At 49.2% G+C, this 12793-nt stretch overlaps 6 protein-coding genes and 1 long non-coding RNA gene across 11 annotated transcripts in view; 3 read left to right on the top strand and 4 right to left on the bottom strand.

Moving 5' to 3' along the window:
• The first annotated feature begins 119 nt into the window (after positions 1 to 119).
• On the top strand, positions 120 to 1072 carry LOC118514684 (inosine triphosphate pyrophosphatase). Of its 2 annotated transcripts, XM_036061731.1 has the most exons (3): positions 120 to 273; positions 356 to 610; positions 702 to 1072. In XM_036061731.1, exons 2-3 carry the CDS (start codon positions 373 to 375, stop codon positions 1025 to 1027), a joined length of 564 nt encoding a protein of 187 aa, XP_035917624.1. In that variant the 5' UTR covers positions 120 to 273; positions 356 to 372; the 3' UTR covers positions 1028 to 1072. The 2 variants fall into 2 exon arrangements, with proteins under 2 accessions (XP_035917624.1, XP_035917623.1); XM_036061730.1 differs by having other exon boundaries at positions 257 to 610.
• Positions 1066 to 2347, bottom strand: LOC118514683 (mannose-P-dolichol utilization defect 1 protein homolog). Its single transcript, XM_036061729.1, has 2 exons — positions 2081 to 2347; positions 1066 to 2000 (listed from the first exon to the last, which is right to left on the bottom strand). The coding sequence occupies exons 1-2, from the start codon at positions 2166 to 2168 to the stop codon at positions 1315 to 1317; spliced, it is 774 nt and encodes a 257-aa protein (XP_035917622.1). The 5' UTR covers positions 2169 to 2347; the 3' UTR covers positions 1066 to 1314.
• A 219-nt stretch (positions 2348 to 2566) lies between these two features.
• LOC118514680 (39S ribosomal protein L28, mitochondrial) lies at positions 2567 to 3989 on the top strand. Its single transcript, XM_036061728.1, has 3 exons — positions 2567 to 2732; positions 2887 to 3028; positions 3111 to 3989. Exons 1-3 carry the CDS (start codon positions 2712 to 2714, stop codon positions 3809 to 3811), a joined length of 864 nt encoding a protein of 287 aa, XP_035917621.1. The 5' UTR covers positions 2567 to 2711; the 3' UTR covers positions 3812 to 3989.
• LOC118514677 (TBC1 domain family member 19) lies at positions 3826 to 7460 on the bottom strand. 2 transcript variants are annotated; one of them, XM_036061724.1, is made up of 7 exons: positions 7134 to 7460; positions 6791 to 6964; positions 6290 to 6711; positions 5898 to 6144; positions 5685 to 5822; positions 4395 to 4729; positions 3826 to 4323 (listed from the first exon to the last, which is right to left on the bottom strand). In XM_036061724.1, exons 1-7 carry the CDS (start codon positions 7176 to 7178, stop codon positions 4068 to 4070), a joined length of 1617 nt encoding a protein of 538 aa, XP_035917617.1. In that variant the 5' UTR covers positions 7179 to 7460; the 3' UTR covers positions 3826 to 4067. The 2 variants fall into 2 exon arrangements, with proteins under 2 accessions (XP_035917617.1, XP_035917618.1); XM_036061725.1 differs by having other exon boundaries at positions 6791 to 6954; positions 7134 to 7448.
• Positions 6256 to 12284, top strand: LOC118514685. Its single transcript, XR_004906688.1, has 3 exons — positions 6256 to 6284; positions 7788 to 7793; positions 12166 to 12284. It is a non-coding gene; the product is annotated as an uncharacterized LOC118514685 (long non-coding RNA).
• Positions 7669 to 9546, bottom strand: LOC118514678 (sodium channel protein Nach). Its single transcript, XM_036061726.1, has 4 exons — positions 8848 to 9546; positions 8671 to 8755; positions 8314 to 8599; positions 7669 to 8242 (listed from the first exon to the last, which is right to left on the bottom strand). Exons 1-4 carry the CDS (start codon positions 9483 to 9485, stop codon positions 7773 to 7775), a joined length of 1479 nt encoding a protein of 492 aa, XP_035917619.1. The 5' UTR covers positions 9486 to 9546; the 3' UTR covers positions 7669 to 7772.
• LOC118514676 (UHRF1-binding protein 1-like) overlaps positions 11114 to 12793 on the bottom strand; it is a 31258-nt gene continuing 29578 nt past the window's right edge. For all 3 annotated transcript variants that reach the window (XM_036061721.1, XM_036061723.1, XM_036061722.1), the window contains one exon: positions 11114 to 12738. In XM_036061721.1, the coding sequence (XP_035917614.1) occupies positions 12564 to 12738 (175 nt within the window). In that variant the 3' untranslated portion in view covers positions 11114 to 12563. The remainder of the gene's footprint in view (positions 12739 to 12793) is intronic.

Here is a 12793-nt window from a genome sequence, read left to right as displayed (position 1 = left end):
TGGCTGTGGGAAATTTCATCAAATAGTTAGTAAAAACAGTGGATCATGAAATTCGATCAAGCGTTAACAATCGTCCATGCTTTAGCGGTTCAAAAATTGCGCCAAAAGTTTTGCGAAAGCAACTCGGCTTCGAGCAGTTTAAACAGGTTTCAAGCAGTTGCGTTTGACAAACAGCTCGACTAACTGACACACGGAAATGTTCGCGTGGTTTGAAAACCAAAACCAGTCCAGTTTGGCAACACTGTTCCGTGTTTACATCCAGCAACACGCCGGGTAAATATAAAGATGTAAAGCCGGTTGTAATACTGTTTTATTGGCACTTTTTTGCTTGTACTCGTTGTTTAATTGCCTGTAGCCGATTTCGAACAACCAATGGCTAGACCGATTTCGTTCGTTACTGGAAATGCGAAGAAGCTGGAAGAGGTACGTGCCATCCTTGGGACCTGCTTTCCCCGGGAAATTATCGCTGTGAAGCTGGATCTGTCCGAGCTGCAAGGTGAAATCGATGACATCTGCCGGCGCAAGTGCCTCGAAGCGGCCCGCCAAGTGCAGGGACCGGTAATGGTAGAGGACACCTGCCTGTGCTTCAACGCCTTGAAAGGACTTCCTGGTGAGTGTGGCAATCCCTTTGCACGCTTCTCTTCAGATTAGTGAAACAAAAAGAAAGGATCTAAAAAGACTATTGTGCACTCCCTTTGTAGGTCCTTACATCAAATGGTTCCTTGACAAGCTGGGTCCGGAAGGGTTGCATAAGCTGCTCGACGGATGGGAAGATAAATCCGCCCAAGCCGTGTGTACGTTCGCCTACACCGAACAACCCGACGGTGAGGTGATACTGTTTCAAGGGCGCACCGACGGAGACATAGTGGCACCGCGTGGTCCACGAGATTTCGGATGGGATCCCGTGTTTCTACCGACCGGATACGACCAAACGTACGCCGAACTGCCAAAGACGAAAAAGAACGAAATCTCGCACCGGTACCGTGCGCTAGCAAAGCTGGCCGAACATTTCTCCACCGAAAAATGAACCCGTGAATAGAAACGCAGATAGCTCTCAAAGGTAAATGTGGAACGCTTGGGAGTATTATTGGTAATTTATTTTTACTACAAACACCTGGCTGCACTAGCTGCTACAAACTCAGCCTCCGAACGCCTCGTTTTGTCATTTACTTATAGTCTTTTAGTGTGTGGAATTGTGTAGCTATTTCCAGCTTAAAACTATACACACGCCCGGGCTCTTCTGTGTCTGTTTGCCCGGTTTGCACACTTTAATTGAAGAAGAAGAAAGCAAACGCAAGCGCTTTCGTAGTGTTTCTAGTCTGTTTTCTTGCTCTTGGCCTTCGGTTTCTTTGCCGGAGCCGGTCCCGCCGCGGTAGCCTTCTTCTGCTTGTCCGAGTTCCAGTAGTACAGCACCTGCAGCGCGATCACCAGGTTGGCAAAGGTCGACGAACCGTACGTGATGATCATCATTTGGTCGCCCGTTTCCTGAATGGACGTGAAGATGCGGGCCATAGAACCGGCCAGCAGCATAAAGCACGTTACCGCCGATAGCTGACCGGTGCTACCGTTGCGATAGTTGGTGAACGCCTGGGACAGCTTGCCGAGCAGCAGTATCGGCACGTTGAAGCCTTGCGCGATCAGCAGATAGTTGAGCGGTGTTAATCCGCCCATCAGCACGTACACCAGCCCGGAGTAGGCGAACGTAAACAACACCGACAGCACCGTGGAACCACCGAAGAACAGCACCATCATAGCGATGATGGCTGTCTGCAGGGCCAGGAACGCGGTATCACCCCAGGCACTAAACGGGAACCCATTCACGAAGCTGTACGCCATGTGAATCGTGATCGCGAACAGATCCAGACACACGCTAAACAGGCTGATACCGCGGGCTGATTTGTTGCCGAGAATCTTGGTAATTTGAGGTACCTTTACCAACACCGAACCGGCAATTATGCCCAGCCCCAAGCCCTTGCTGAGCAGTGCACGGAAACAGTCACCTGTGGGAAAAGGGTAAGGTTGGTCAGTAAGGACATTCCTTAAATGGACACCGCAGCACGATATCTCTGTTACTACGCACCATCGAGCAGGTCGAACTCAATGAAGTAATTATCGTAACACTTTTCGCTCATCAGGTACAGCATGAACTCTTTTCCGTAGTCCACCATTTTCGATGCTTTGGTTATGCTTCAAATTTGTGTGTGAAAGAAAACTGCTGCTCTTTTACTATCACCACAAACAGTTACCGAATCCGCGTAATCCGCGAGAAAAACACTAAATTACCGACGGCAGTGCGGGAGAAAAAAAAACGACAACACGGCACCGATGACACACCGCCACAAATGTCAAATGTTTTGATGCGCGGCTGTCAACACAGTGGTATACGCTGTTTTTCATTTTGCTTGCAATTTATTTACCATGCTGCATAAATATGATAAAAAACAACTAAAAAACATGCAAAACGTCATATTTTATTACTAAAAACTAAAATTATCATTTTTTAAGGAAATTAATTTAATAAATATGCACTTTGTTTCCATGATCCAAGCACACTGTGCTGCACAGTGCGTCAAACGTCAAATCAGGCTGAAAGAACAAAAAAAAAAGTACGGGAAAAAGACCAACCATCCTGCGCACATCATAACACAGCAAATCTGGTCACATTTTTTGTTGATATTTTTGTGTAAAACTTATTCGAAATTGATTATTGAATGGCTTCAGCGACTCCACAGGTATGTGAAGAATAGCTTGTGCCGTAAACATTCCTACAGAATAGGCCCGTTGATCGCGCTTCCACGGCGCCAGTTGCCGTGGTGGTTGCGATGCTGTAACCAGCACCATATTTCATCATCCAATGTTTTTGTGTTTACGTCGCACTTTCAACAGGGAGCGAACCTGCTCTACGGGTTGAGAAAATCCTCCCGATTCACCAAAGGACTCGGTGCGCTGCTGCCCCAAGCGTACCGGAAGTTTTGGAACGAATGGAAGTATCAACAGCCCGCGGCAGTACACTACGTACCTAAAGATGGTCAGTGGTATAGAGCAGGGGCAGTGATGGGTGGCTCCGATAAGAAGTTTTATCAATAACAGGAACCTTTTGCTTTATTTAGGAATGTTCCAAAGGGAAGACATTACCGGGCTTGTGACACCTATCCAGAACGTGCCGCTTCCTATGATCGATCCGCCGGAAGCGCACGATGGCATCTGGGGTGGTGAGGCGGTCATTAAGGGTTTCCAGAAGCGCAACCAGTACAAACGGCGCGTACCACACTTCTGGGTGCCTGTGTTGCGCCGCTCGGTCGTTCACAGCCGGGTGCTGAACGAGTACATGGCCGTCACCGTAACCGACCGGACGCTGGCTCAGATACACGATCACCATGGGTTCGATCACTATCTGCTCAAAACGCCCGCTTGCGATCTTCGCTCCATGCTGGCCATTAAGTTGAAACGGAAAATCCTCGAAGAGCTTGCCGCCGGCTGTCCAAGGCTAGCGTCGGAACCGGCCAAACAGCAAGACTATCTGAAAGAGTTCGCCTGCTACCTGGAGCAGTACACGCCGGAAGAGATCGAATGGTACGGGCTGACGTACAACGAAGCACTGACAAAGATAAGAACCCAAACCGAAGACAAAGATGCCGAACTGCCGCAGAAAATCCTTTTCCGCCAGAAACTGATCGAACAGCTGCGGGAGGCCGGTATCCGGGAGGCACAGGACGGGGAGAGTGGAGATGTGGAGGAGCTGAACGGAATCAAGGATTCCACCTCTTCCTCGTGGCTGTCGAAGCTGAGCTTTAAGCCGAAAAACTGGTAAAACGCGCCACAAAACTGCCGTGTCTTGGCATCGGTGTGTGCATGTGTGTAAAGCAAGGATTTGATCGATGAAACGATCCTTGCTCCTTTAGTTCCACTGCCTGGTGCGCTGCCAGTCAGGAAGTAAAAGCAGAATAAAACCGACACAAACGCCTGTTAAAATAGTGTTAACAACAAAACAAAACTCGCTCATCTATTTTCATCCGGCAGTAGTAGAAGTAGTGGTAAAATGCTTGGTTTTCGCCATGGGGCAGTGGTTAATCCCGCGACAGTGTCAGTTGAATGAGTGGCAGTACTTTGACGGAGGACAGATCGGACAGGATGGCTTCAATGTTTTCCACCGACGTTACCTGCATCAAGCTTTCCCGCCGAAAGCTCAGTATGATGATGGCAAGCAGGGACAGGATTTCGAGGCTATCGTAGCCCAGTATCAGATCCCACAGTATGAGCAGCTGTTCCGGTGGTAGATGGCCGCTGAACGCGCGCATCAACCACTTGAACACAACTCGAATCCTGCGAGGGAGAGAAAAAAAAAATATCGTCGAATAGCCCAGCAAGACAATGTTACCGGAGTGGTTGCTTACGGTTGAATCTGAAGCTCCCGGAAGTGTGACCATAGCTGTGGTTCGTGCGTTTGCAGCAGCTTCTCGAACAGCAGGCACAAACTCACGATACCCTGTGGATGGGTGTTGATCGTCGTCAGTCGATGGCAGTAGCGAATGTAGAACGCCCGGAAGGTGTAGTACAAGGAGACGGGATTATCGTAAAGATAGCAAAACGGGGCCGCCAACATACAGATGCCGTGGAACGGGACGAACCCACACGGTGGACCTTCGTACTGTTTCGCTTTCGCTGAGTTGGTAAACTCCACCTGGATCAGTTGGCTTATTTCGGTGTCTCTGCTGAAGCAGAGCATAATCTGGAAGGGAGAATTCAACGAGGAACGCCCATTTTGTGACTTGATGTGGTGAAGTACACTCCAAGTGATGGATATTACTATCTGCTTGGCCTGTTGTCTCGATATAATGGATGGCAGGACTAATTCAAAGAAAAAGATACCTTCTTAACATTGGAGTAGGAGGAGTGAATGAAAGGAGCTCTAAGGACTTTAAGATGGCTTCACTCTTACTTAGAATAGCGGCCAATTACAGTCGCCAGGCTTGGGCCGGTCCGGTGGCTGAGGTCTTCACACCGCAGGGCCGGGGTTCAAATCCCATCCAGACCGCCTACCCGAAAGTAAGGCAACTTTACTCCGGGTTTAATTAAGTCACAGAAAGCCTAGAAATGCCAGACCGAGACCTCTCGAGGTTGTAGTGCCAAGGAAAAAAAAATAGACGCCAGGCTCGAGAGATCAGATCACATCACTAGACGACCTTGAACTTCAAATATTTTTCGACCGCCAATCATGCGTCAGACTGAAAGGATAATAGTTTGGCAGATAATGGTACTTCAGAGGGTTTTGGGACGTCAGCCACTAAATCTGCTATGTTGCTGTAGCGCCTAACAAGTCCGTCAGTAAATACGCATTATGCTTCTTATGCGCACTCTATGTGAGAAGAGTCCTCCCACGGCGTTTGTGAGGAAGGACACTGTGGGCTTCCTTAAAATAAGGATCTGATTAGACGAATTAGACTGCCTAAGCTCCTGTTGATTGACTACTCAGCTATATGGGTAAATTCAAAGTCAACGCCATAAATTGATTGGCAATTGGCAGCAGAAGAAAGCCGCAATGTGCAGGACATGTCACGAGAATGACTCCAACCATCGCATGAAGTCTATAGAACGCAAAGGGACACATGGGCAAAGCAAAGGAAATTGACTGTAGTCACGGGACCTAAGGGACCCGACCGTCGGAACAGATGTGTACAACTCACCTGATAGAGTACATCCTCGAACACGAAGTAACGATCGTCGTTGGTCGCCGTCAGCTGTACATCCTTGAAAACCAACTTATCCACAATGGACTCGTTGGTCAGTACCGACTGGCGCAGTGCTTCCCAGTGTTCCACGTGCTGCATAAGAAGAAGGACAACAAAACCGTCAGACATTACTCCTCAAATCCCAACTCCCAATCAGCCGGAACGCACGTGTTGCTCCACCTGACTCCCAAGCACGTAGGACCAAAGTGCTCCCCGCAACGGTGGTGGTGTGACTCCTTTCTTCAGAGCCTGCTGACAGAGCGGTGCATGCCGCGTCTTCAGCACCTTCTGACACGTTACCGACCAATCGCCAAAGTTGTTGTCGTTTCTTAACACCTCCGAGAAGTGTGTCCTCAGCTGGCACAGGTTCTTTACCGTGAGGGAGATGTGTGAAAATTCCCATTTTGGTAGAAAGCTTCACAAAGCCCACGGAGGGAGCGTTGGAAAAATAGAAACAGAGCGGAATAGTTAGAAGAGCTTGTTGGAGAGCGGGAATGGGAATGGAGAAAAAAATGGAATCATATGGTTGGGTGTGTGTGTGTGTGAGTGTGTGTGGTTACTCTGTCTCATCCTGCTTCATCGGTCCCTTGAGCGATAGCAGCACGTCGAGCAGATCTTTGGGAGCGTACACCGGTCGATAGTTGCTGAGATCGATCTGATAGGTGCTGAGCTCGTCCCACTTGGAGAGGATCTCCTCCCGGTCGGATGCGGTGCGCATCTGACCGTGCAGTTGCGCTTTCGATTCCGAGCACATCGAGTTCAACGACTTGCGTACCCGTCGTTCCCATTGGATACCTGCTCGGCGTAGATAGTTCAACGGATCGCTGCTGGCGGGCGTTGGACGAGTGTCACTTTTTACGGTGTTCCGTATCAGATGGTAGATCACGTTCCGGATCTCAATCTCCAGCCCGTTCGACTTGATCGCGCTTTCGAGCGTTTGCTTCATGTCGTCCTTGTCCACCTCCGGCGAGCAGGAAAGTTTCTGTTGCGTTTGGATGGAGAAGAAGACGGACAAATCAATAGGCAATGTTCTAGGGGTTACGAGAACGATTCTCACACACCTGCACCATCTTGTAGAGGTTACCGTAAAGCTTCATCGTCTTCACGTCCTCTGCCAGCCGCAGGGCCGTATGGTGGATGCTCGTGTCCTTCAGCTCCTCCATGAAGCTTCGGTCGCGCACGGCCAGCGGATATATCGCACCGGGTTCTGCCGGATCAGCCAACTCTGTCGACGACTAAGGAGAAACTGTTGCAAATTTCCAAAAGAACTTCCCCCCGAAAAACACGTCACACTAGCCAATACCACGCTATTGATGCTTTGTTCCTACGGCCTCCGTATATATCTTCTTTCTCTTTTATTTTATTTATTAGGTCCCTCCCTTCTTCCAGCCCCCCCATGCTTACCGTTGTTTCTTCTGTGTCCTTTGAATTGGTTGCCCTCACCAGCATCGTGGTCCCACTGCAAACCGACGCCAGCACCTGCACAAGTTCCTTTCCCGTGTCCCCCGGGGGGCGAGGGTTCGCCCGTTGGTGAATCAATTTTACGACAACCCGTCAAAAAACTTCAACGGCGCGGTACAAACATTTATTTATGCCGGACGACCACCGAGCGCCGCAGACAATTTCGAGCGAAAAAAGGGGTTTCGCCCAACAAACCGGGGCCCAGAATTCCGAAAACGTACGATGCGCGCGAGCTCTTCAGCTCCACTCACTCACTACGCCTACATTGATACGGTACGCCTGCATTGATTGGTAACCAAATAACCCCGAATCGTTGTCCCTGGCAACCGCCGCCGATGGTGACCTGTTTTACAGTTTTCGAGGCAGTTCGGTGGGTTCGGTGAGGCGTGGAGAGCGCATTGGCCGGAGAGGAACTTTCTTTGTGGAACGTTACTACGCCTGTCAGGAGTTGCGTTTGCGAAAGGAAGTGGACGAGTAGTTGCGTGGCATTAAATTATTTATTTGAGCGAGATGTTAAAAACCCCTTACCACTAACACATCTATTTAAAACTTGAAGAAATATCCTAGGTCTCCTATCTCCCCTCAAGCATGGCGTAGTGTGTGGTGCTTTTCCTGCAAGCCATCCGCCTCCGACTCCTCCTCACTAGCAGCCGCATACTCTTCCTCCTTTATCTCCGTCACCACGTACGTGCCGAAGCGCACCGTGAAGAAGTAGATAAACTCTACCAAACTTAAAATGCTTGCCCCGGTAAACAGCCCCAGTATGCCACCGATCGATACCACCACATCGATATCCTCACGCACGATCTGCCTTCGGTAGCGTTGCGACGGTAGGCCCATCAGCTTGATCAACACCGACCGGCCGGTCCGACGTTCCATCTCCGATTCGCGTCCAATGATGCGGATCTCGTGCTCGGTGCAGGACGGGAAACAGTCGCAGACGAGCCCGTTCGTACGCCACGGTTGCATGATGGTCGTCTGGGGAAACATCAGATCGCGCTGATCGAGACAGTTGAGCCCGTCGTACCCGCAAACCGGACTCTTATCGTTCTCTGCAAAGGGATGAAGATCTAGCATGAAGAAGCGGGTCCTTCATTTGCCCAAACGAATTTCGACCAATTACTTCCAAGCAGCAAGTTGTGGTGGCAACAGTTGCACGTCTTTATCTGGGCCGTCTTCAGACATTCCGTCACGCACACACTGTAGCTGTACCTTTTGTACCGCGTATCGGTATCTTCGTCCGGGAACACACACCGCCGGACCGCTTTACCCACCGTGCGTACGAGCGGATCGTTCGCAATGTTTTGCACGGTGATGAAGATTTTGCCCGCGTAGCCTTCCGGCATCTGGTTGAACTGGAGCGTCGTTAGGAGCATGTGGGGAATGTCCTCCTGGTTCTGGACGTATGCCTGCGGGGCACAGGAGATCGCGTGAGCGAAGTCATCAGATACTTTAAAGCTAAGCTATAGCCCACGCTTACCGTTGTTGCTCGGCTAAAGTTCAGCAACAGCTCCCCTTTGGGAGATCCCATGCTCATATCCATTCGAAGCCACTGGAAGCCATATCTAGCACAACACAGGAAAAGGAAGGAAGCATTCATGTTCTGCAGAATAGCTGCAAAAACCCCTGATCTCCCCCCCCCCCCCCCCTCACTTACTTGCTAACGGTTTGTATCGAGTTCAGCAAGAAGCACGAACCCATCGTCGTCTGTATCGGACGAAAGTAGCGGCAGCAGTCGAACACCTTCCCATTCCAACGGCACTCATCAAACAGCTGCGAACAATTGGCCCGGACCGCGGTGGAAAACCGCGGATAGCCATCCACCGGACACTTGACACAGTCCTCACAGTCCTTGTACATCGCACAGTACGACTTGATCGAACCGTAGTTGTACAGGTTGTGGTAGATGAGGCGCAGCATAAACTCCTCCACATCGTAGTTGTACTCCATCTCGTCGTTCGTTCGAAACCCTTCGATCACCTGCTGCAGCGCATCGTACTGCTGCTTCGTGTAGCCCATCTCGCACACACCGATCGATGGAAAGCTGGTGATGTCCTTCCGCGGGTCCAGATTCTCCACCACAATGCTGACCGCATCCTTCCGGAACAGCTCCATGTACGTTTTGATCAGCAGGTACGAACCGGTCCACGCGAACAGGACGCACCCCATCCAGAAGAGCCGCTCCGTCCAGTGGTACTTCCGGTTGGAGATGTACCCAACGCCGGCCAACGAACAGTTCGAACAGTAATCGACCAGTATGCGGTACAGCACACGGAACGCTCTTGCTACGGCCATCGCTAACTGCTGTCTGGAGCCGTAGATGTATCACGTGCACTTCAAAATGGCGCACGGTGGTGTGTCGCATAAATTATTCCAAACCCCTTTGCCGGACAGCATGGAATCTCCATTAGGGTGATGTAAATCCGGTTATAAATTAAAAAATAAGGATAGTTTCGGCATCACTCTCATCACATCCAGGGGCTCGTTTCTCGCTGGGTTTCCGCTGCTTTTTTTTTCTTTATTGAATCCAATAGATAGGTAACTTGTTATAATTCGGTAAATATGGTTCTATTCAGTAACACTTTTACTGGGCGTCTTGCTTCACCTTTCTTCCCCTGCTCGGTGTCTGTTGCCGTGTACTGTTGAAGGTGAGTTTCGGTAGTTTTAAAGGTTTTGCATTCGGTGTACTTTGGAGATAATGATCGAGACGCGTAGTTAGAACTAGCGCTCCTTGCTTCTGAATGTGCGCTGACTGTTCGGAAGTTCGAAATAGGGTGCCGGATGATGCAACTCTCCTCTTTCCGTCTGCCCTATGAACACGTATTTTGGATGCATGCTAATGCCACATTTTTCCATCTCAATAATCACATGTTTTCTCTTCTTCGCTTAAACATATTGCCTTAAATATTGTAAGTGGTTCACCCTTTGCCCAGATGGGCGATAGTGTGTCAAGTGTATGATTCCGTTTAAGTGTACTGCACTGTTTTGTGCCTGTTGCCGTGCCCGTGCAGTTAATCTCAATTCTCATGCACAGATTTGAGGAGGATCCTGGAGGATGGAAATGTGAACATCTGAAAGGATCGATGGTGTAAGAACCCTTGACCTTGACCAGATGACTCTGTCTAGACGTGTCCGGACGATTCAAGTTGATGATCTCCTGAGAGAGGTCTGTGTCTCGAGCTTGAATAAGAGACCCTCTTGCTAGTTTATTAGACCTTGGAGTGCTTCAATCCGAATTCTTCGAGATAGCAATCGACTTTCGCTTCTTGATTCTGGATTCGTACGCATCGCGGAGATCTTGTCCCAGAGTGTATGCAGAGCATGTGGAACCTTTAAGCTTCACAGTTCGTCCGTAAAAAAATCCGTAAAAGCCCAAAAGATTGAAGGGGATCGGTAGTATGGTGTCATTCTCACAGCATGACAAAACCTAAAGCAGCCTTCCATATTGAGGTCGTCGGATAGAGTCCACACCACAGAGTTCTAGGAACTGTAACTGGTTCTGTGTAGAAATAGCTGCGTCCACTGTTTGGTAATCATTTAAAGTGCTGAGTACTGAGCCCCCCACTGCAGGAGCGAACAGTTTCACCGAGACACCGAGGCCTTTTCGGTCAATATTCTCTCACACAGTTCCAAATACACGATTCGGGTTTTACGATTCCGGTCACCTACCTACAACGAACAGTAACAGAAAACACTTAATTTTGGTGATGGTTAGAGCGCGAACACCCTCCTAACTACCTACCCCCCCTCCCCCCTCCCCGATTTCCCTCATCGTACTTCTGCCCCGCATGCATGCCTGTTGCGTGTATAATATATTTGGTTCATGCCTATTCTAGTGCCGCTAGTCTGGGTTGTATAATTCGTACCGAATCCGGATACGGACGCGGTCCGCATCAAAATATATCCACACATGCCATCCTATCTTTCTTTCTTTTTCGTTTCGTTTTGTACAACGGACTAGCTACTAGGAGGATACGAAGGTTTGTTCGTACGCGTGTATCACGAGAGAAAACGACTAAACTAAAGCAGGGAAAAAAAATACAACCTTCACTCATGTATGCAATTGCTGGGAATCCCCCGCATCCCCCCATCCACCCATTTAACGGTGTACGAACATTCGAACGCGCGAGAACCGAGAACAACCATTAACCTTAACCGATAACTCCCCGCACCATTTGCTAAGGTATTGCCAAATCCTATCCTAAATACAGGCTGGTTTATGCTTATGAGTCTATTACTCCGTTATCGCTCTCTCTCTCTCTCCCGCTCTCTCCCTCGTTCAGTACGGGAATGGTAGTGCTAGTGCCCCCAGAGACACTGTTGCTTTCGCTCAGTTGTAGCCGTTTACGTTATTGGGAGCCACATCCAGACAGCCAGGAAACGAAACGGGCAGGTAAAATTAATATCACACAGAATTCTTGGCCTGATGAATGCGCTATTATTGCTAGTAAAAAAAAAAACAAGAATGTAACGAACGGTAGCAGTGCATTCTATTCACAACGTGTTTCTGGAAGGAATGGGTTTTTTGTTTTTGCTTTGTTTAGTAAGTAAGACAACACCACACAGCTCACTGTCGATCGCCCGCGAACACTGAGTCCTGCTCCTACATCGAATAGCATCGTTATTGCTAGCTGGTTGCCATTTGGTTGAATTTTTTTCGCAAATAAAAACGGTGAAGTTCACTCCCTAAACAGGGCAATCAGTGATGGGTCGTACGAACTCTCTACACGGATCGACCCGGAGTTCGACCCGTGGGTGGAAGGAGTCCGGGTCGACCCGTAGCGAATCGATCCGAACTTATTGGCTCCGACCGGGTAGGTCCGGGACGACGCACCCATCACTAATGGCAATTATAATTCATTGCCTTTTTTTTTGGGATTTTGCTTCTAGTTCAGTAACGTCTATTCCGTAAAACATTCAAAATAAAACAAATAAAATCGCCATTTTTTTGTTGGCCATTGATCGCTTGTGTCAGTGTGTGTGTGTGTGTGTGTGTGTGTGTGTGTGTGTGTGGGCAGGACTTGATTCCGTCCATCGATGAGACGGTTTACTCATACATGCTACTGTAACGGTGGGCGTAAAGTATGATGGCGATGGACCGGGCTAACATTCCTTTCCCGCTTCAATGCAACCGACGCAAATTGTCCCATTTGCCAAAATTATTTTAAAGAATTAATAACACTTTTCCGCTTTCCTTTTCGAGAACCGACCCTAGCTAAGCACAAACCGATCTATACGCTACCCGCTCGTGTACCACCTCGCATCATTACCCGTCCGTCCACCGTTACCCTCCTATCTCGGTTCACACGTCACGCAGTAACCGGCTTAGAATGGATTTTCACCGCAGCACTGTATACAGTCCATGCAGTTGTGCTATCTTTTGCCATCCTGCTGGCCCAGCTGCACGTCACCGAGCGACGTTAGCTGATCCTGGAGCGATTTGATCGTCGCCATCAGGGTACGCTTCTCGTCGAGCAGCGTGGTAATATCGTCCTGGGCAGCTTTCAGATAGTTTCTCAGCACTTCGTTCTCCTGTCGCACCTTCATTCTGCAAAAATTTGGAGCCAGAGCATTGAGGTTATAAATTGTACGCCTTTATCAGC

Source organism: Anopheles stephensi, chromosome 3, assembly GCF_013141755.1.
Source record: "Anopheles stephensi strain Indian chromosome 3, UCI_ANSTEP_V1.0, whole genome shotgun sequence".
Classification (NCBI taxonomy): domain Eukaryota; kingdom Metazoa; phylum Arthropoda; class Insecta; order Diptera; family Culicidae; genus Anopheles; species Anopheles stephensi.
Note: the sequence above shows the minus strand (reverse complement) of the source record. Positions and strands in the feature narration are given on the sequence as shown.